The sequence below is a fragment of the Camelus bactrianus genome, chromosome 19 (genome assembly GCF_048773025.1).
Source record: "Camelus bactrianus isolate YW-2024 breed Bactrian camel chromosome 19, ASM4877302v1, whole genome shotgun sequence".
In the NCBI taxonomy this organism is placed as follows: domain Eukaryota; kingdom Metazoa; phylum Chordata; class Mammalia; order Artiodactyla; family Camelidae; genus Camelus; species Camelus bactrianus.
The window spans coordinates 36,195,292-36,218,233 of record NC_133557.1 but is presented as its reverse complement, the minus strand read 5'-3'; the positions used below and the strand labels follow the sequence as shown (position 1 = coordinate 36,218,233).

Sequence of the window (22,942 nt, the reverse complement as noted above, 5' to 3'; positions counted from 1 at the left end):
TCACAAACCCATCATTTTGCGGTAAAATTGTTACGGCTTGCTTGAAACGTGAGTCTACTGTTTCTTTTCTAGTGAAAAGGTAATAATACCAATTCAATGTCAAAAATATCATATGGCACATCTCCCTCATTTTAATAGGGTCAGTGGTCTTAAAGCTTACATAATTTGTACAAGAGCATATCTCCTATCTTCTGTAGTATTTCTAAGAGAGATAAAGAAATGGCATAGAGTGTTACCAACAAAATGCTCTTACACAGGGGAAATCTTTCAAGATTATTTTGTGATTTTTATTTTCACTTACCAGAAGGACACCCTGCAGTCTCCTTTGTTAGGTTTTGACAATTTATATCCCAAAAATCAGAATTTGAATCTTTATAAAATTGTCTATTACAAGCAGAATGTGCAAGTCTTTAGTTCTCAAAAAAGGGCAAACTTTCCTTGAAGTCGACATGACTTAACAATTACGTATTAAAATATCTGTACCATCACCTACAGGACTAATTTTTTTCTTACCGTCATCCTTTTCATCCCTTAGAAAGAACTCGTATTTATTGCAAACTTTTGCAATTACTTTTTCCTTAATGAGTATAGCAAACAGGGAACAAAAACAAGATAAAGGGTTTTTATTCTAGACAGTTTCATTTAGCATAATTTCAACTTTCAAATTACAGGAACATAAATGAATGGCCTACTTCTGTGTTAAAAGTACTTGACTACTTTGTGGGATGTTTTGTGCCAATTCTTTACGAAATCATCTTGGTCGCCGTTGCTAGGGAACACCGCTGGCTTCCCGCAGCTGAAAAAAAATGAGAGGGTTACAGGGAGCAATTCAGCATTATGAGCCTTTGACTAATAAGGTTGTTGGGTTTTTTTTTTAAACTACGTATCTTAGCATGTCACCCCCTCTTCTAGGGCATGTCATTGTCTACGGGAACACAATTGACACGTACACAACGGTGGAGATGCTCCTGAGCATCGGCGTGCGGGGCTCCCACATCCACCTGGTGCAGCACCCACCCACCTCCACCATCACCTGCATCAACAACTACTCAGTGGAAAGCGCAGTGGAGGACGCGCTCAGGGCAGCGGGGGTGACTGTGTCCCGGGACGCGCTCCTGGCTCAGTGGAACGACGGCCAGGACCCCGACCCCATCCGCAGTGCCAGCTTCACCACGCCCACCAAGCCCTTCACGCTCCCCTGCTCGGTAAGTGGGTCCCCCCCGAACCTCACTCACCACCTGCGAGAGCCGCCACCTTCCTGGGACATGGGGTCTGGAAGGTGGTGGGCAGTGAATTTATAGTTACAGGGTTGGTTTTTTCATTTGAGTAAAGGTAGATTTATTCAGAGAGATACATAGTCCATAGACAGAGAGCAGGCTGTTGCCGAAGGCAAGAGAAAGGCCACTAGCTGTGGGGGGGGGGTGCTTAGTTTAAAATAAAAGTAGGTCCACACTCCATAGACCAGGTGCAGGCATCTCAGAAGGGAGGGCGGCCACGAGGTGCAGGGGCCGTTGGTTTTTATGGGCTCGGTAACAAGTGGGAGGGCTAGTCCAGCTACTCTGGGGGAAGGGCTGGGATTCCCAGGAGCTGGGCCGTCACCCGCTTGCTGACCTTTTATGGTCAGCCTCAGGACCGTCATGGCGCCCGCGGGAGCGCAACTCACCATGCTAATGTATTACAGTCAGCATGTAATGAAGCTCGAGGGCCACTGGAAGTCAAACCTCCCGCCATCTTGGGCCTCAAGGCCTCCGGGGAGTTGAATCTCCGCTATCCTGGTGTTAACTGCTGTGCCCTTCCTTCAGTAGCGGTGCCCTGCCCGCTTCCTTCCTGTCTCATATCTTCCTGCAGAACAGCTTTCTGAGAGCTGCTCAGTCTGTCCCAAGGCTTCTCTGCCCTTTCCATCATAAAACCCAAGTGCCTTGGCTTGGCATTCAAGGCCCCCCCCCCATGCTCTCTGCTCGCAACTTCAATTTCCAGGCTTAGCACTTGCCACTTCCCACCTGGGCTGAGACCCTCTTGAAGATAGGGGTCGTATCTGGTTCGCCTCTGGGTGTAGTTACAGGGTTTGCTCCCTAAATGTTCAGATTTTCTACTGCTAAATAACGAGCCACCCAAACTTAGCAGCACGGAACGACTGCCGTCATTCGTTATTATCTCTCATGGTCCTGGGGTTTGACCGGGCCCAGTGGGCAGCTCCCCCCGGAGGTCTCTCATGTGGTTGGCGTCACAGGGGGGGCGGGACCGGAAGCATCGAGAAGGCGTGCTCACCTGCTCGTCCGGCCGTTGATGCTAGGGGAACTTCAGCTGAGATTTTGCCCAGAACACTTATAAATGACCTCTTTATGGGACCGAGCTGCCTTTCAGCATAGTTGTTTGGCTCCAAGAGCAAGTGGGAGAGAGAGAGACCCAGAGACACAGAGAGAGAGAGAGACAGAGGGACACGCCGTAGCTCCTTCCACGACCTAGCCTTCGGAGTCAAGCAGATCACATCTACCACCCCTGTGTCTTAGTGGCAGGTCACTAAGGCTCAAAGGGAGGGGACCCCGCTCTTCATGGAGGCGCTGCCAGGATTTGAGGGTGCCAGCAGTGGCTCGAGCTTCCCTGTCCCAGGCCCCTTGCTGCGTGCTCGCAGGGTGTTCTGTCCCTCCTCACAACAGCTCTGTAAAGGGAAGCGTCCCCACTGTACAGATGAGAACACCGTGTCCCCACGCCAGCAGTGTGCTGAGCTCCCCACCCAGGCCAGCAAGACCCCAGAGTCTGCGCTCTCCACCTCCTAAGGTTCCGGAAACAGCAGTGGTGGGTCTTTCCCCGTGGGGTAGAGACTTAGAAGATACGCATAGAGAGAGCGCTGTGCGCTGGGGCGTGTGACAGCTCAGCTCGCACCCAAATACACAGCGGTGCCTGTTCAGGAGTAGCAGAGGCCAGGAGGGAGTGGGGGGAGGGGCCAGTCCCTGCGATGGGGAAGCCGGAGGCCCCTCCCGGGGGGGGGGGGGGGGGCGGAGGTCAGTGCAAGCACTGGAGTTGGGGGCGGGGCGGGCGTGGGTGGTTGGGCTGGAGAAGCCAGCAGCATCTGGCGGGGGGAGGATGGGGGGTTCTCTGAACCCTTACCCGGGAGTAGGGGCTGGTCAGCCTACGTCGGGGCTTCTCGCCCACATGCCCCTCGGGGTGAGTGACGGTGACCCTCATCCCCTCGAGTCTAGGCAGGACCTCATCCTGCCCTGATCACCCATGGGCGATGGCTTTACGCCCTGCCCTTCAGTGTGCTCACTTCACCCTCCATTCCGCAAATATTTATCCAACACCTGCTAGGTCTCAGGCCCTGTCCTAAGTGGGAGGGAGATGGCAGTGAAATCAAAACCTTTTCACCAGAATTTCCCCCCAAAATGATGATCCTGGGATATGTGTGCCAAGTTTATCCTGGGGAACCTCTGGAGGCGAGCACGCGCCCTGTTTAGGAAGCAGAGGTGTAAGAACCCCCTCCCCCCATTTCCCATTGAACGCAGGTTCTCCAGCCGCCCCCGCTGGCCAGCAGCTCAGTGTTCAGGTCAGACCTGGAGCCACGGCAAGGACACCTTGCAGACAGATACCCTCATGTGCTTTGATCCAACACACTTTCCTGCCCGAACGTCCCCCTGAAGCCTTGAGTCAGACCCCGGCCTGTCTGCTGCCAGGTCCCACTCTTGCTTCCCGCTCAGCTCTGCCCCACGGGAGCGGCCCCTGCGGATGACACTCCTGGCCCCACTGCTCTCTGACACGTAACTGTGCTCCGCCGACAGGAGGTGCCGGCAGGGGGTTGGAAATTGCAGGAAGAGAGATATCGGGGTATTTATCCCCCTGACAGTCGGCTCTGGGCAGCGCCTCTGTCAGGGCATCGGGGGACCTTTGACGGGGTGGACGTATTCATTATCTTGACTGTGGCCTTGGTGTTGCCGGTTGAATCCGTGCCCGCAGAGAGGTGGTCCTGGTCACCAGCGCCTGTGGATGTGACGTTGTTTGGAAGCAGGGTCTCTGCAGTTGTAATCGGGTCAAGAGAAGGTCATCCTGGATGGGGTGGACCCTAAGTCTAAGGACTGGTGCCCTTATACGGAGAGAAGGATTTGATGGCCCGGAGGAGGCCAGAGAGGGAGGAGGCCACCTGCTGATGGAGGCAGAGCTGGGGCGACGCGCTGCAGGGGCCGCCGGCAGCCGCCACGAGCTAAGACGACGCAGGGGACAGTCTGAAGTTCTCTGTCTAGCTAGACAGTTGTCAATTTCATTGATTTTTCCCCAAAGATCCAGCTTTTGAATTTGCTAATTCTCTCTGTTGTCTGTCGGTTTCCTCTCTCATTGACTTCTGCTCTTAACAATCATTTCCTTCTTTCTGTTCGTCTTGGATTTGCTTCGCCTTTCTTTTTCTAGTTCCTTAAGGCAGAACCTTAGGTCATTATTTATACAAGCATTGAAAGCTCTGCGGTTTCTTCTGTTTGGCTGCATCCCATGTGTTTAACATGTTAAATTTTCATTATCATTTGGTTCAAAATGTTTTCCAGTCTCCCTTGTGATTTCTTCTTTGACCCTTAGAGTATCTGGAAACGTGTTGTCCTCAGAGACCATGTTTTTATTGATTTCTGATTTAATGCCATTGTGATCAGAGACACATGCTTTGTGATTTCAATCTTTTAAGATTTACTGAGACTTGTGTTATGTCCAGGCCGATGGATTATCACTGTGAACATGGAAGGAACGCGGAGTTTGCGGCTGCTGGGTGTAGTGTTCTGTGTTACCTGTTAGCTCGCTGGGGTTGATGGTTATGTCTGGATCTTCCATGTCTTCACCGACACTGTTTTGTCTAATTCTATCCATCGCCAAGAGAGGGATATTAAAATCTCTTACTATTATTGTGGAATTCTCTATTTCTCCCTGTAATTTTTTAAATTTTTGCTCCTTTTTGAGACTCTGTATTAAGAATGTGAACAATTTATAACCATTATCTCTGCCTCCTGCACGGTGCTATTTATAATTATGAAATATCCTTCTTTATCTCTGGTAACATTCCTTTATATTAAGGTCCACTTTATCTCATATCCTTCTTAGGTTTGCTGTTTGCATGGTATATTTTTTCCTGTCCACTTACTTTCTACTTATCTGTGTCTTTATATCTAAAATGTGTCTCTTATAGATATTGTAAAGTAGCTTGTGTTAGTATTTTTATTGCTGCAAATACTAGACTTAGCAGCCTGACAGCACACGTCCATTAGCTCATGGTTCTGTGCGTCAGAAGTCCTGGTGCGGCTGGCTTCTCTGCTCAGGGACTCTCGAGGCTAAAATCAAAGTGTCAGCCAGCGCTCTATCCAGAGCTTGGAGCTGCGGTAGAATTTAGTTCCTTGCAGCTGAGGACTGAGGTCCCTGTTTCCCTGCTGGCTCAGACAGAGTCCACTCTCAGTTTCTGGAGGCCACCCACATCCCTTGCCACGTGGCCTCTTCCATCTGCAAGCCAGTGACGGAGAATCTCGTGGCAAATCCCCCTCACACGTCCAATCTCCTTCTTCAGGAAAAGCCTGGTCTCTTTTTCAGGTCTCATCTGACAGATCCACAGGGCATATCTGAAAGCCAGCTGTGCCATAGGGCATTGCCCAGTCACCCATCTCATCACATTCACTCTCAAGTTCATGCTGGCATTCAAAGGGAGGGGTGGGAGTCTTGGGGACCAACCTAGAAACCTACTTACGCATTTTTTTAATCCTTTCTGACCATCTCTGCATTCTATTTATTTTATTAAAATTTTAAAAAATTTATTTATGTTTTGTTGGGGGGAGGTAATTAGGTTTATTTATTTATTTATTCCTTAATGGAGGTGCTGGGGATTGAACCCAGGACCTTGTGCATGCTAGGCATGCACTCTACCACTGAGCTACACCCTCCCCATATCTCTGCATTTTAATTGATGTATTTAGACCATTAGTATTTAATGTAATTATTCATGTGGTTAGATTTAGGCCTACCATCTTATTTGTTTACTGTCTCCACTGTTTTTTCTTATTCTATTCCCCCTTACCTACTTTTTAAAAAATTAAGAATATTTTCAGTGTTCTATTTCAACTGGCTGTTTAACTGTATCTTATTTTACATTTTAGTGGTTGCTCTGTGGATACAATATACATCAGTAGTCTTTCATATTCTCATTGGAGTTAATATTATACCATTTTGCCTAAAATATAAAAACCGTGTACCTATACAAGCCCCTTCTCCCTGGAAATCCCTTTCTCTTACAGTTGCCATGTATATTATTTCCACACACATTGAAAAACCAACAAAACAATATTATAATTTTTGTTTTAAACAGTCATGTATGTTTTAAAGAACTTAAGAAGAAAAATAGACTTTTGTATTTCCCCAGATATTTTCCAGTTTTATTGCTCTGTCTTCATTTCTGAAGATACAAGTTTCCCTTCCATGTAACTTCCCTTCACCCTGAACAACTTCCTGAAGCATCTACAGCAAGTCTGTTTCTGTAGTCTTCTTCCATCGGCAAACATCTTCATTTTGCCTCCATTCTTAAAGAATATTTCCACTGGATATAGAATCATGGCCTGCCAGTTGGCTTTTTTTTGTTTCCTTTCAGCACTTTGAAGATGTTTTTCCACCATCTTCTGACATCCATGAGTTTTGATTTTAAAAATCTGTGGTCACTCAAACCGTTGTTCCTCTGTGCGTGAAGTGGCATCTCCTCCTGGGTGCTTATAAATCTTCTCTTTACCTTTGGTTTTCAGCAGTTTGATGCTGGGGGTTCTGTGTTTATTATGTCTCAAAATATGCTTTCTTTGAGTTTATCTTGTTTGAGGTTCACTGAGCTTCTTGAATCTATATGTTATGACTTTTACTTAACTACCAAGTTCTTGGTCATTATTTCTTGCCTCATTCTTCCCTCCTCTCCTTCTGGGACTCTAGTTATGAATCCATTAGTGATTTTACTGTTGTCCCATGGGGCGTTAAGGCTCTGATCATTTGTTTCAAGAGACAAACTGGGTAGGTAGAAGAACTTTGTGGGAAATCTATTTTTATATAGGTGGGAAAGGAGCGGAGGAGAGGAAAAAAAGAGGAGTAGAGAGACAGGAAGATTCAGAGTTAGGGACTCAGAGAAATACATCTTCCTGTGGTTATAAAATGGAAAGAATTTTAAAGAAGGAAGCTGCCTGGATGGGAGTAACTGGGACAGGATCAGACGTCTGAGTGAAAGGTGACAGGGAACAGGCGAGGGCGCTGCTGGCTCCCTGAGGGAGGGAGAAGGCCCTCCCAGGATGGCTGGTCTTAGCCCAGCACTGTCCAGTGGCACTTTCCGCGATGGCAGAAATGGTCCACATCCAATATGGCGGCCACCACCGCCTGTCGCTTCTGAGCATTTGAAATAGGCCACCACATCTGAGGGCCTGGATTTTTAATTTTAATTTTAATTGTTAGATTTAAATGTACCTCGTCACCTGCGCCAGTGGCTATGGCAGGATCGTCCACAATGCATGCACAACCCCGGGTGTGGGGAATGGGTGTGGAAGGGGTACCTCTGGCCCAGGGTAGCTGATTTCTGTACACAGTGGGACAAGTGAGGCAGGTAGAGCCGGCGTGGAGGGAAGCAGGGAGTACAGTTTCCACCAGCATGAGAAGGACTCATGTCAAAGGTTGGTTTTTAGCATGCTTTTAATTAGGCGGCGACTACATTGAGGTAGAGATAAAAATGATTAAAGCTATCTCAGTGACTTCAACAACAACTGAAGACTTAAAAGCAGGTCACTTGGACTGCTTCAGTGACTTTCAGCATCAGTAGGGAAGGTAGTATCCAGGTGAGCACGAGAAAGTGTTACAATCTGGGCGGAGGAAGGAGGCGGCGTGCAGAGTGGGGCCTTCTGTAGCCCGGGGCCCGGCACATGGCAGGGACCCGGCACAAGGCAGGGACCCCATAAATATTCGTCAAACACCCATCCGCCCTCCCAGGGCAGGAATCTAGAAGGCAGGAGCCAGACCTGGTAGGTCCCGAGGCTGGTGGGGCTCTCGTCCTCTCAGGGCATCCTGCGGGGACAGGCTTTCTGGGTTTAAAGGGCTGGGACAGGTGCCATCTGAAGACTCAAGACTGGATGAGGTGACCCCAAGGAGGAGCCTAGAGAGACCAAGTGTCAGACACTGGAGAGGAGAGTGGGAGGAGGCTGGGAAGGCGGGGAAAGCGGTGTCTCTGTGAACAGGGGAAATGTGCTCTCGTGGGGAACATGCCATCACCTGGCATCCTCGCCACTGGTGATAAACAGTGATGTGCCTCAAGTGATCTTAATGTGTTCTTCATCCTGAAGGCACACACCGTTATGACATACTTTTAGCAGATTTGGGGGGTTTTGTGTGCCCCAAATAATAAGACAGAGACTACTGACACTCTTGGGAAGGTGCACTGAAGAGTGACAACCAGAAATGATGTGACTGTTCACTCTGTAGGTGTTCTTCAGCTTCTGTGAGAAGAACGTGGATTATGAGACATTTAAAGCGTTCAATGATGCCTGCCTCGTCTATGACGGCCGACTTGTGATTGACACCAACTTCCACACCAACGACATAGCCATCAGGGCCGCCGGCCCCCTCACCAAATTCTCCAATAGATACTACTCCAACGAGTGGGCTCACGGCAGCTTCAATTCCAAAGAGATTGGCTTCCAGCTGGCCGCAGCCATGCTCAGTCTCTTTGACCCGACCCTCGAGGCTGTGACCGAGCCGCCGGCTGACCTTGACCGACTCATCCCCATGTACAAGGGAGCCAAGGTCAAAGGTGTGTAATGGTCCACCTGCACATCCATCTGGTGAAGCCACTGGTTGGATCTGGATCCACCAGCCACCGTGTTTCTTGTAGGCATGGCGAGGAGGCCCCTCTGTCAGGGGGTTTGCACAGAGACAGAAGAGGGGTCCCTCTTCTTACTGTGGTCCTTTGCACTTTGAGCATTTATGACGGACCATATATGAGATCATCGTGTTAACTCAGGATTGCTGTGTGTCTGGGAGGCGAGAGTTACCTTTGAAAATAGTGTCTTTGAATGTTGTGGACCTTCTGCCAGAAAGACACACATATTTACAAAATTGTGTGTTGACTGCCAGAAGGTTGACAGACCAACCACCAAAGCCATCTGTGGACCCCCTAGGGACCCTGGTTCAGGAAACACAGCATCAGGCTAAGGGGACAGACGCCCTGCAGTTTCAGGCCTCGTGTTAGTCTCCCAGCTCAGTGGCCTCCGGGGCGTCCTGCTCTGCCTCTCACGCCGGGTGAGACCTTGGGCAAGGTGGTGGCCGTGGGGAGGAAGACAGGGATGGGTGTCCGAGGCTGATCAGGGCGAGGCCAGGCCCGTCCTTCTGGGGCGAGCTGGAGAGGTTAAGAATTTCAAAATAATAGTTTTCTAAAGCATTGAACAAGAACTTTGTTGATTTCCCGATTTTCCTGATTTACGTTGTTAGTATTTTGGTTACATGTGGAGGCGGGTGGAGCACAGGAGAGCCACTGCAACACTGCAGGCCACAGACTGGCTCTGGCAGGCGGAGGTCAGAGGGCTGGGAGTTACGGGCAACCAGGGCACACAGGATCAGCGGGCTCGTCTTCCCGGCACACTGCTGGCCATGTCATGGGGTGTAATGGCACATTCACATTGGTTTTATTAGACAAAATCAGTCCCAGAGAGGCCCTTGCTCATGGCAGTTCTTCAGTGGGAAGGAGTGAGCGGTGTACCCGTGGTAGGCATCTCTGATTGTCCTGGGGCAGAAATGTCAGCGCCGTTGCCCGTTTGCTGCTCAACTGAGTTAAAAACGTGACAACCTCGCCATTTCCACTAGGAGGCGTTCTTCCCGGGTCTTACCACTACCTGCACATTGCCAAGCCTGCCATCCCAACGCCCTTGGAGGTGCAAATGGCGCAGTCCGATTTTGTGAGTATGGTTCCTGAATTTCATTTTACTTCCAAGTATAACACTTTGTTGGCGAGGGGGTGAAGTTCTTTTTCAGTTCAGAGCTATTAGTGTAATGTATGGGTTCATGTATCAGAAACCCACACAGTACCCAGCCCCCCAAACGGCCCCCGATGATTTCTGCCCCTTGGATTCATGTCCTTCTGTGGTCCCCTCCCATGCTGACTAGGACTGACCTGGGACTGCCAACAGGATATCGTTGAAAAGACACAAGGCTAGGTCATGAGAAATATTATAGCTTCCAATCCCTTGTTGTGAGGTCACCAGGAAGCCTTTGGAGAGGTCCACGTGGTGAGGAACGGAAGTTTCCTGCACCAGCCATTTGCCATTTGCCAGGCAGGCAAGGGAGTCACCTTGTAAGTACATCCTCCAGCCCCAGGCAGGCTTTTCAGGTGATGCAGCCCCAGCTGACATCTTGACTCCAAACTTACACGAGATCGTAAGCCAGAATCCCCCAGCTAAGCCATTCCCAACTTCTGACTCCCAAACTGAGGCAATAAAAGGTTTTTGTCATTTTAAGCCACTGAGTGTTTTTTAAATGGAATTTTATTTTTAGAGCAGTCTTAGGTTCACAGCAAAACTGAGAGGAAGGTACGGAGATTCCCATACACCCCCTGCCCCCACTCATGCACAGCTCCCCCGTCACCAGCAGCCCCCCCAGATGGCACATCTCTGTTTCACTTAATACCTGCACTGACGCATCACTATTGCCCAAAGTCCACAGTCCACACGAGGGTCACTCTTGGTGTTGGACATTCTGTGGGCTTGGACAAATGTATAATGACGTGTGGCCACCATGACAGCACCACACAGAGCAGTTTCGCTGCCCTAACATGCCCTGTGCGCCACCTGTTCATCCTTTCCTCCCTCCCCCGCAGTGCCTGGCAGCCGCCGACCTTTTCACTGTCCCCATGGTTTTGCTTTTCCAGAATGTCATGTCGCTGGAATCTGTGTAGTGGCCTTTTCAGATCGGCTTCTTCCACTTCATAATTTGCATTTAAGTTCCTTCCATGTCTTTTCGTGGCTTAATAGCCCATTTCCTTTTAGCACTGTATAATATCCCACTGCCTGGATGGACCACAGTTTATTTATCCATTTCTCCTACTGAAGGGCATTAAGCTGTTAAGTTTTGAGGTAACCTGAGATGCGGCAACAGATGATACAGATAACTGCCTCCGTGGCAACAGCAAGTGAATTGCTCCGGGTCTGGGATGTCTGTCCAGACCCCCCTGTTCCCCTGCCCTCCCTGCACTACCCGGGAAGGGCCATGAAGGTAAAGCAGAAGCTGTGTGTGCTTGGGGGCTGCGGGGATGTCCCCTGGGTTCAAGGTGATTGGAAAGTTCACGGCGTGGCTCGTCAGCTGGCAGCTCCTCGGCAAGGCTGTCTGACTGAGGGACCAGACTGGCGCTTGCTATCAGCTGGGGGCTCCCTTCCGGTCTGCCATGCTGTTTCTCGTCGGTGGGGCAGACGCTGGAAGGCGCCTACTTCCGTTCCCATTTTCTTATCCTGAGTATTTTAGAGGGTTAACAATTTAATTTAAAATAAGCACATTTCCCAGATTTCTTTGAGAACGAGGTCTGCCATGTGGCAGTTAGTAGAAACTGTTGGAACACTCCTTAAGGGGGAGGAGCAGACTCGAAATGCCCCAGGCTCTTGGGCCCCTCACCCTCTCCTTCCGGAAGTCAGAGGCACAGCTCTCCCTTTGACTTCTCCTGGGCTTTGGACAGTCGGCAACTTCTCTGCATTCCTGGCATCATCAGAGGTCACCTGCAAAGTAGCACTGCCTTCAAGGAAGAAAACTAGTGACCCGTCAGTGGTGGCTGCTGTTAACAACGGCTCCAGACGAGTAAGGAAACCTGGTTCTGCCAAGGGAAGGACGGATGCTGTGTGTTTGAAACTTACTTCCCTTGGGCCTCGTGCGGACTCTTTTAGGTGTGCCTGCACGCGTGGTCCGACGCACAGTGTTCTTACAGCTAAAGGAAGGACAGCCGTGAATGGTGCTGCAGTTTCTACTGCCGTGTAACAAAACTCAGCGGCCGTCTGACTCTGCTCATGGGTTCTGTGGGTTAGGAGTTTGGACAAGACACCGTGGGAATGGCTTGTTTCTGCTGCACAGCATCTGGAGGTTGGCTGGGAAGGCTCGAGACTGGGGATGACCTGCTGGTTGGCTCGTCACCCGCCTGGGCTGGGAGGACTCAGCCTCAGGGAGTGATGACCAGGGCGTCACGCTGGGGCTCCCTCCCAGCATGGCGGCCTCAGAGCGCTGAGACTCATCACGCGCCGGCTCAAGACTCTGCGCGCCAGCGCCCTCGCTAGTGGGCTGGAAGCCCCCTGCCTCTGACGACCCAGCCTTGCAGGTCACAGAGCGTCACTTCCCGCACACCCTTTGTCGGGGCCCGCCGAGCCCGCCCAGACTCAGAGGCGAGGACGTAGATCCCCCGCCAGTGCGATGATGTCCAGGGGCCGTGTGATGGGGGTCTTGCACCCATCTTCGGAAAGCACAGTCTGCCACCCGTGCGGGGGCATTGGATCAATAGCACGGAGCCCCGAGGACGTGTTCAGAGGCTGAACGCTTGGCTCACTGTAGGTGAATGCCCGGAACCCAACAGGTTCAAGAGCTAGGCAGCGTCGGACTTGGTTTCAGACAGAGCCAGGCTCTTCGAGGACAACGTGTGATCTCCGACAGGCAGTGCCACTTACTTAAGAACCTCTGGTTCTCTGTCCGAATAAAGTCAGAGGAGGAGCCGAAGGGGTTTTCAGATAATGAGAGTTTTAATAAGAGTGCAACTTAAATAGCTTCCTTGGCTGGGCTGTGACAGCGTTTGCGCGGGAGCCCTGGCTGCAATTAACCAGTTTGCCAGGTGGGCCTCCTTTTTAATTAGGACGGAAGCTCCAAACAGATTTTTTCCCATTTTATTCACCAAGGGAAAAAAAAATATGCAGGATGGTTCCATGGCAGTCTTCAGGGTTGGAATTAATTTGATTAAGTAAAATTGTTGCCAAAATGGTCAGGCGGTCGCCTGAATACCGTCAGCTGGCGGAGGATGGAGCCCACGGGGCAGCGTCGCACTAGAGAAAGCGAACTGCCGTTCCGGCAACAGCGGTACTTAGCACAGGTGCACCTCACCAGACTCTGTAGCCCTCGCTCACTGGGATTTTTTAAAACAATTTTGGGTGGGGGGGAATAATTACGCTTATCTACTTACTTTTAGAGGAGGCACTGGGGACTGAACCCAGGACCTCATGCAGGCTAAGCGCGCGCTCTGCCGCTTGAGCCACACCCTCCCCACCTCGCTGGGATATTTAAGGGAGAAGATGCTTCGGTAATTCGTGAGGTAGCCCGACAAAAGGAGGAGCGGGGACCCCTGCATAATAAACTAACCCACAGATTCCAGTCCACATGCTTTGTTGGCTTATGCTCCACGGAATAAAGAAATTTGTCACAACAAACTCTGCCTTGGATACCATTAAATTTAAAATTGGGTGTCCTCATGGGAGCTGGGAACCTGGTTTCTTGCACACGGAGCCTGGCTACTCCTGGAGCTTCCATTTGGCATGAGTTCCGGAACCATGTTCCAATCTTTGTCAAAATCATAAAGGAACTGAAAAGGATAATTATATTCAGGAAATAAGGAAGGGGAAAAAACCACACACACCAGAACCAGTTACTCCATCAGAATTTTAAAGTCAAGACCCAAATTTCCTAACAGTTTACTTGCATGCTTGAAATGAAGGAGGAATCTGGACACATCCGCAGAACGGGGAAGCGTGTGAACCATCACCGTCCCCCCGGCCCCCCACCCAGGGAGGCAGGGCTGGAAGCCGCCCTGGGTCCTTGTGCAGTGGAGCGACTTTCTGTGAGGGTAAGTGGAAAGAGACCTGGACTTCACTGAATCTTCCCCATCTGCCGGTGACGGTGACCAGGGATGACCCAAGAAACTTAGATAAGCCTGCCAGCCCCAAGGGGTAACTTGGCTCTGAGAAACCCACCTAGAGGCGACTGGTCCTTCATGTCAGTGCAAAATTTCTCGAAGCCACGTTCCCAGGATGGCCCCCTGGTTATGCTGACGCAGAGCCAGTTCCCGCTAATGTGGTCATGGCCACCCGCAGACTCCGGGGAGCTGTCGTCCCACAGTGTGGCTGCTCTCTGTGCCCTTCAGGTGCTAAAACAGGGGCAGGCAGCCCGAAGACTGAAACTCAATCTTTAAAAGCAGGAACATCTCCACCCCGCCACCCCCCGAAATAAACAGATCATCAGAAATGAGGCCGGCGATGCAGCCCCCGCGGAACAGGCCGGCCTGAGAGGGTAAGTGGGCTGAGGCTGTCAGCCAGCAGGCTGCAGGCTCCTCGGAGACTCGCCTAGACACCAGCCACGGCGTCCCAGGGCCCTCGTGTCGAGGGGCTCAGCGTCCTCCAAACCAGCCCTGAAAACAAGTGCCTGTGAGCAGAGGGCTGGATGGTCATGGAAACTTTTGGCAGAGTCAACAGTGTTGTCGGCCACGTGGGTCCATCTCGGGAGGTGCCCCTTTGATGCCTGAGTCCCCTTCCTTTGTCACTCAGCATAAAGAAATTTCAAAGAGGAGGAGGAGGAGGGGGCCAAGACCTTATGGGACCTGCTCTCCACTGAGCCCTGGGGGCACCAGGCCCTAAAGCCAGGCCAGAGCCGTGGCCAGTGCCACCTCTTCCGAGCCCCCCGCTGCCCTTCCAGCGAGGCCCCCTCCCCAGACACTCAACTCTTCCGTCAGGGCGCCCCTCACCACGACGGGGTCGGGGGCTCAGCCTAGGGCCGCTGGGGCCAGACGCAGACCATGGACGCACCGTCACTCTCCCAGCTCTGTGTGTCTTTAATTCAGAAACGGCACTTGCTGTGAGGAGCCACAAGCAAAAGTGCCCCTGGGGACTGTTCTGGGACGTCACGTGCCCTGCCCTGGGGAGGAATGTTCATTGCTCAGTCCAGGAAGCCAAGACATGAGGAGACACATCAGAATGGACGAGAGAATTGCCTGCACCAAGAGCAGAGGGAGAGGGGATGGTCCAGGGGGCGAGGAGACGGGGTCTGTGGCCAGAGGCACGCGCTTCTCCACACAAGCCCCACCCTCCGCACTAGACTGCCCCCTCTTCCTTCCTTCCACCCTCCCTCTCTCCCTCCCTCCTTCCTTCCTTCCTCTTTGTTTCATTTCTCTCTCTATTTGCTCGTCAGAAGTCTGGTTCCTTGCCACAGCACAGCCACTACATTTAAAAATAACTTTTTAAAATCATCTTAGAAGTGATAGTCATTTTTTTAAAAAAGAAATTACGGAGGGTCAGATGAACAGAAAGAGAAACAATAAAAATGACCCAGTCTCCCAACCCCAGAAAATGACCATTAACATTTTGTTAAAATGTTGATAGAGAAGCACGTAAACGATACCACGTAGTTTTATAAAAACAGAATGACGACTGTGCAAGTGATAAACCATCGTACACCCGTGTACTGTACTCTGTGGTGTCAGATGCGCTGCGAATGTGTTTCCCTGTTGTGAGAGACAGTTTATCAGTCATCTCTGTTGGGTTCACTGCATCCCACTGGGTGGAGGTACCATTGTTTTTTTTTTTTTAAGTGGCAGTTTTTATTTATTTATTTTGGGGAGGGGGTAATTAGGCTTGTTTATGTATTTTTTTTGATGGCGGTACTGGGGGTCAAACCCAGGACCTTGTGCATGCTAAGCATGTGCCCTTCCACTGAGCGACACCCTCCCCCCATGTACCACTGTTTTGTTAGGTAATAGCTTACCACGTGCTTTTCTTAAACACTTCGCTAAGAAGGTAGGTTTCCTCTCTGGACCCACCCATCTCTATGATGATGGACCTGGTGCACCTCCCTCGAGGCGCCATCCCCCACCCCTTTCCTAAGCCATGCTTGTTCTGTCCCCCCATCTCGGGCACATCCTTGGGGCTGTCCCAGGACTTCCCTGACATCTGCCTGCACATGCCACCTTGTGCCTTTGCCGTCGGCTGATTCCTCCTCGAGGCTTTGCCACATGACACCCAAACACCCGCCAGGTGCTTCAGTTTACTCAAAACTCTGGTTAAGCCGTGTGTCCTTGTTGAGACAAAGTCCCCAGGGAATGTCCAGGGCTGAGTAAATGTTGGGGATCAGTGCAGTCCAACTTGCCCGGGGTTTCTAAATGCCACGTTCAAGTTCAGAGCAAAAGCTTAAATCTGCCTGCACTCGGGGAGATGCACTGAGCGCTGCGTGCACTGAGTTGAGAGTCCAGCGGCAAAGTGCAGGTCCAGCCGCCACCAGACAAACCCACATTTGTCCCCAGAGGTTCTGTTTGCTCCTGGAGCTGGTGGGAAGCGTGTCTCCGGTCGGTCGGTCGGTCGCCATGGGGCTGAAATGGGAAAAGCGGTGGTAACAGGGAAGACAGCGTACTTCCTTGTTGTCTGGGTCCACGTGACGGGTTAGCCAGTTCCCAGGAGACATAAAGCCATGAATCTGCACCTTGAACCGTCTACAAACTAATGAGTAACGCACAGAGCCTGTGTGTACGCCTGTAAACTTGCGCCTTCTTCCCCAGAACAGAGAAACCGCCTCCAACCCAGCTGTCAGGGACTCAGCTTTCACTTGTTTCCTTTGTTTAAGTAATATTTTTAAAAACTGAAAATTGTTTTTGATCACCTTTACTAGGAGGTTATTCTCAAAATGGTGCTGTGAAAAAAATTAGGAAAGTTACCAGCCTCAGGTCACCTCGCCGCGTACTTGCTGCGTGAGGTGCTGGAGGAGGGGAATCGGTCGTAACCTAGCAACTGATTCAGAAACGTGGAGCGAGGCGACCACGCTGTGAACTATCCCAAGGAACGTTTAGTCTCTAAGTCCGAACACACGGCTTCTGACACGCACTTGTCTTCAGCTCAGTTTAGTCAATATCTAGTGCTGTGATTTGCGACAGGCGCTAAGACCTACGCTGTCGGTTACATTTGAAAAATAAATTGCTATGATGAAGTCCCCAACGTCCAGCAGAGCTTCTAACGTTCTTCTGATCCACTTCCCCGCCAGGGTGTAGAAATAGTAACAGGCAACGCGAAAAGTGGGAATTACTTCCGGATCCACATCAACAGGTATAAGATGGTGGAGACCATCACGTGCCTCTCGAAAGTGCCCTTCCCTGCCGCCAACTACATCCGCCTGTTTGGCCAGCACGAGCAAGCCCTCAACAACCTGTGCGCTCGGTACGAGGAAGGGCTGGTCCCCGACCTCTACAGGTAAGTGGACGCCGCGCGATAGAGGGGAGAGGCAGGCACGGAGGATGCTCGTGAGTGAGGGTGTGCGGGCGGTGCACCAGATCCCGGGGAGAAGCCAGGGCGGCAGAGATTTTGTTATAAGGAGCGAAGGCTGTGAGACCACCGGCTCCGGCCCCGGTTCTGGGGCGTCCTCACCCGGCCCCAAAGCAGCTGGTCCTGGTGGGAATTCCACAACCACGGACTGGCTGGCTGTGACCGCAGCCTCCTTCCTCGTGCTTCCCTCCGCTCAAGCAGAGGGGGCAACCGTTTGCCTAAAAAAGAAAAAAAAAGATTGTGGAGGGAATTCTGCTTCTGCAGTTTGATCAGACTGGGTGATCTAGGTCCTGGCTTTTTCCAGTTTGAAGATGCTCTTTCTTCCCGTACCTCTAGGAAGCCTAGGACTTGAGAGTAGAAAGCCACTTCTGCTGCCGTCTGCTGCCTAGAAAGGCTACAAGAATTTCCCTTTGTCCACAGGACAAGATGGTGGCAGCCAGGAGGCAGACGTAGGTGTAGGTGTCTTAGAATCCCAGGGTCTTCGGTCCACGTGGGGGAGGCTGCCGGGGTCAGAAGCAATCTCTCTTCCCTCTTAAAAATGGTTTTAAATTGTAAAATACATCATATAAACAAAAAAGCATATAAAGCATGTATGTGCCCTGTAAAGGATAAAGGCACTGGAAACTGGTGTGCCTAACACCTGCCTTAAGGAGGAATTCCTTCCGTAGAAGCCCCTCCCCCTCCTTGGAGGAAACCACTGTCCTGCAGTTTGGGTTAATTGTTCCCTTTCTTCCCCGCAAAGCAGAGATGAGCAAACTTTGCGTGTAAGGGTCCAGGTGGTGACCATTTCCAGCTCGGCGGGCCGCGGGTTGTCGGTGGCAAGCCCTCAGCTCTGCCGCTGGGCTGTGAAAGACACGATACGTAACCGACGGGCAGACGTGGCCGCGTCCCAGGAACTCTGTGCTGAGGCGGGCAGCGGCCGAGCCTGGTTTTAAAGATGCGCCACGTACACAGGGTTTCCCAAGTGATACCCTCACTCGTTTTGCCTACTTCCGGGCCGATTCTGCGGCAGCTGGAGGAAGTCGGCACTCCGTTCGGGGCTCTGTCTGTGAGCCTGTCGACCGCGGCGTGTGCGGCTGGAGTCCGTGTGTTTTCCGTGCCGTGTGATGCTCCTGCATATAACGTGATGTCGCAGTTCATCGTCCATTTCCCTGTTGGCTGATGTTAAATTGTTCCGGTCTGGTGCCATGACAAGCAGCGTCGTGGGCATCGTGGGCACAGCTCACGTGCGGGGATCTCTCTCTCGGGTGTACCAGGTGATGCCAAAGTGTTTCCGGAGACCGTGGCGCCTGTGACAGCCGCTGCAGCCGTCCGTGAGGGTCCTCCGCGGCCCGCCGGTCCTCGGCGCTGCTGGGCTTTCGCAGCTGGCCGTGCTGGTGGTTGGGAAGGTGTCCGCCCCTGGCTGTGAGTGTCCCTTCCCTGATGTTTAACGCAGCTCGGTGCCTTCTTACTTGTTCGTGGGCCGTTCGTGGTGGGTCCGGGGGAAATGCCTGCCTGTGACGTCTGTCCGTTCAGGGAGGGGTTGTGTCCTCTCCTCGGCTCACAGGGACTGTGTGTGCTCCGGGCACAAGCTCGGCTGGCGGCGCGTCCCTCAGAGGTCTCCTCCTTGTTGGCGGCTTACCTTTCCACTTTCCCTGCAGTGTAAATTAACAGATGTCCTTAATCTTAACGTGATCTTCTTCTCCTGGGCGTCGTGGGCTTTGTTGACCCTTCACTCTTCCAGTAGTAAACTTGTGAAGCTCCGTGGTCAGCCCCACTGGATTTCACAGAAATGCACCAACCCTTCTGTCAGTTAGGTGACAATGTGGGCTTAGGGGTGTCAGTCCTCCTTGAAGGTGAAAATCTGAGTGTAACTTACAGCCTGCCTTCTGTGACCGGGGTTCTGCCTCCTCATATTCAGCCGAGGGCTGGTCGCGTGGATCTGCACGGCTGTAGGATTCACTATCGAAAAACATTTCCGTAGAAGTGGACGCAGGCCATTCAGACTGGTATTGTTCAGGGGTCAGCTGTGTAGGTCTTGATTTATGTTAGTCTCTTTAATACCTTTCAATAGAAGTTTATAACTTTCTCCATCGATGGCTTGCACAATTTTTGTTTGATACGATCCATAGTGCTTTATATTTTTATTGCTGCTGTTAAGGATCATTTTCTCATTGGTTGCTGCTGTAGAGTGTGTAGAAATGTACTAGCTTTTTGTACGGTTTTGTGTTCTGCACATTGCCACACTCCCTCGTTTATTCAAATAATGTAGATCCTTTTAGATTTCCCACACAAAATATTGTATCATCTGCATATGGTGACAGTTTTGTTTGTTTCTTTTCAACTTTGTAACTTCTTTCTTTTTCTTGTCTTACTGCACTGGACAAGATTTGTGGTAAAACGTAGGCTAGGAGTAGTGAGGAATGGCACCCCGAACTCATTCTTAGTTTTAAAGGGAATGCGTTCAATGTTACGCGTGTGACATTTGCTGTATGTATTTTTGTAGACATCCTTTATCAGGGTAAGAAAATTTCTTTTGATTTCTGGCTTGCTAAGCATTTATAATCATGCGTGGATTTCTTTTTTCCCAAAAAGAGCACTTCTAAAATCTTTTCTGTGTGGGGATATCTTTAATATCTTCCTATATGTTCCCATCGTAACCTGTATTTTGATAAAGTATCAAATTCCTTAATCATAGGCTTTCTCTCCTCTAATCTGTGTAGACTTGACTCCAATATTTATTCAAGTTAAAGAAAAATGAAAGTATTTAGAAAGTGAATTCATTTGTTCCTCAGCTTGGGGATAGGGTTTTATTGTTGCTCTTAATCTTAACCCAAAATATTTGAGTTGGGGAGGAATCAGTTGTTAGTTAAAGAAACATTTTAGGGGAGCTATATCTTAGCAGTCTTCTCTGAAAGGAAAATGTCTTCCCATTTGACTGAATTCCAAAGCCATCAGCAGTTTGTCTCTCCCTGAGAAGAGGTTGAAACAGATGGACTTTGTGAGCTTGAGGCCACTGGTCGGGGCACAGCTGTTAATGGATGATAGTCATAATTTCACCGGTGAGTTTGACTTGCTGGGAGTGAATATTGGGGATGGCAAAATGGGACAGCACTGGCTATTAGGACGCGCCAGGTGACGTCAGTAAGGAAGGGGCAGGGGGACGGTGGTGGATCACGGAAGGGCCCGCTGATCGTGTTCTAGTTAGGTCTCAGGGCTCCGCCGTGCCCCGCCAGTCCCTCCTGGGCGTGCATTAGTGCGGACGTGCAGCTGCGGCCACGTTCTTTGCAAGCACCGCAAAGTGCCGCCAGCCCCCAGCGCTGACCCTTGGCCCAGCCCTGCGTGCCATCTGTCAGACCGGCCAGCAAGGCTCTTTCCAACAGGCAGGGCAAATGGTCTAGCTGACTTTGGCCGAGACCTGATTCCTGATTGTTTCCCTGACCTGGGCAGCACCAGTGACATCTCTTGTTCAAACCTGGGCACGTTTCCATCCATCGCATCTGGGGGCCCCTTCCTGCAGGCTGACTGTTAACCAGCTGCTCTGTCTCCTGCAAGACAGACTTGACCTCAAGGCCAAGTTCCTCTGTGGGTTCAACGAAACTCTCTGGATCCTTTCCATCCACCTCCCTAGATCTATTCTCACCGCATCGAGGAGGCGCTGGTGGCACCAGCGGGAACAGTGGCAGCCAAGGCAGGTGCTGTAGCGGCCAAGGACTCACTGGGGGTGGCGCTGGCTGCCTGCGGACGGGCTCGCTTGGAGCCATTTGGGGACACGCGGTGGTGGCTGAGCCATCAGCCGCCGTGATGCCCAGGCCAACAGCAGCTGTCACAGGACAGCAGTGCTGCCGAGGGTCTGGAGCACAGGCTGGCTTGGATCCTACCTCTGCTTTATCCTTTGTCTTTACCTTGGCACGCAGTATGCGCTGCGGGTGATGACGAGGGCAAATTCACCGCTGGTGGCACTGTGTGTGTGCCTGTGAGTGTGTGTGCCTCTGCGTGTGAGTATACCTGTCAGTGTGTGTGAAGGAGAGAGAGAAAGAAATTGATGAGTTAACTGGTTTATCACTTTGGAAAAGGACGGAGTCCATTTCATGGTTTGTTCCTTTTTGAACCCACCAGCATTTAAAGCCACAGCACAAATGTGTTGTTGGCAAATGGACTTCTCCCCAGTCCTCCCCTCAGAGCGTCCCCACACCCCCACGTACCCCTGCCCGCCTTCCCACCACCTGCTGGCGCTGCTTCTCCCTCAGACACGGGCAGAGTGCAGGGAAGCCAGAACACGGGAACTGTGGATGGAGAGGAGGGGGAGGCCAAGGCGGGTTCCAGCGAAGTCCCTGTCTCCTGGCCTCAACATCCCTGCCTTCTTAACTCCACGTCACCCTCATTTACCTCACTTAGCGGTGGCCCTGCAAAGAAAAGCTCTTGCCCACTGAATCCCTCCCGCCTCAGCCTTAGTTAACAGGCTGTAGCTCCCTTTATCGTCACGGTGCGAATAGGTCTTGCCCTAGCGTCTTTGTGTGAGCCCATCAGACACTCATAACCCTTGATTAAATCACCTCTTCTCACATCTTAACAAGCTTTGCTCTCAAAGGCTGCCCTTGCCTGGCCCTCTCCCCCCTGCACGCACCGCCCTCCTCCCCGCCACGTCCCGGACGCCGCAGCGGCCCATTCCTAGTGGGTAAGTGCCCCTACACACAGTGTCCTGAATGGGGTTGGAGCAGACCCTTCAGAAGCTCGGAGCTCGGGAGTCCCTCCCCCGGGATGGCCGTGGCGCGGAGGAGGGCAGTGCAAGCCTCCCGCGCTGCCTCCCGGTTCACTTTCCAGACTCACCTGGAATCGCTTAATCAGGACATCAGTGGTTCTCTGTTCCTCTGTAGTCGGTGACCTTTGCCGTGTCCAGTAGACAATCACACACTAAATTCGAGGTGTCTGTTTTTCCAGACTCAGTCAGGATTTTCCCGAACTATGACTGCCCACTCCAACTTGTCTGCTTCTCTGGGTGCACGTCTAAGATTTGCCGGTAACAGATCCCCCCAGATGCAGACTTCCCTGGTGGCCACTTGTCACGTCACCGACCTGCCTTTCTGTAGATGCTTTAGTGTTCCCACTGGTCTGTTTCACCTCAGATGTCTGCAGTTCCATTTGATATCCTTGGAAAGACTCCCTTTTTTGAATGATTGGCTAAATCCAAATCCGTCCTCTTCATTTTGCTTCCAGTCATTCAGCTCTGTTTCTCCGCCCGCAGGCATGTTCACACGCTGTCCCGGGCTCCTCCCTGGTCACGCCCTGGCCTCCTTGCAAACAGGCATCTTCTGGCCCTGTGGTGCTTCTAACACGTCACGTGGCCCGTGAGGCTGACCATCCCTTGTTACTGAGACGGTCAACCTCAGATCTCAAAGTACAGACCAACATGGGGCCAAATTCCATTTAACACAACACGTATCCACTTTTATTTGTGAAGATGCTCTGATGAAAATACTAGGGTGTTTTTTTTCCCCCTAGAATGTGTCACCTCCCTCCTTCCCACAGTGGCATTTGTGTGGAATTAACCTTTACTGGGATGAAGGGTGAGATTGCTGTGAGGCGTCCCCAAGTCATAATCAGCACGTGTCCCTTCAGATATTTGGGCTAAAGGTGATAATGCGAAGGAAAAACAAACGCAGGCCCTCACCGAGTCAGGGCTG

At 51.3% G+C, this 22,942-nt stretch overlaps 1 protein-coding gene across 3 annotated transcripts in view; it reads left to right on the top strand.

The window, feature by feature from the left end:
- Positions 1–22,942, top strand: part of CFAP61 (cilia and flagella associated protein 61) — a 257,175-nt gene that overhangs the window by 182,062 nt on the left and 52,171 nt on the right. For all 3 annotated transcript variants that reach the window (XM_074347804.1, XM_074347803.1, XM_074347805.1), the window contains exons 22-25: positions 913–1,205; positions 8,455–8,782; positions 9,832–9,923; positions 17,002–17,207. In XM_074347804.1, coding sequence (XP_074203905.1) covers positions 913–1,205; positions 8,455–8,782; positions 9,832–9,923; positions 17,002–17,207 — 919 coding nt within the window. The remainder of the gene's footprint in view (positions 1–912; positions 1,206–8,454; positions 8,783–9,831; positions 9,924–17,001; positions 17,208–22,942) is intronic.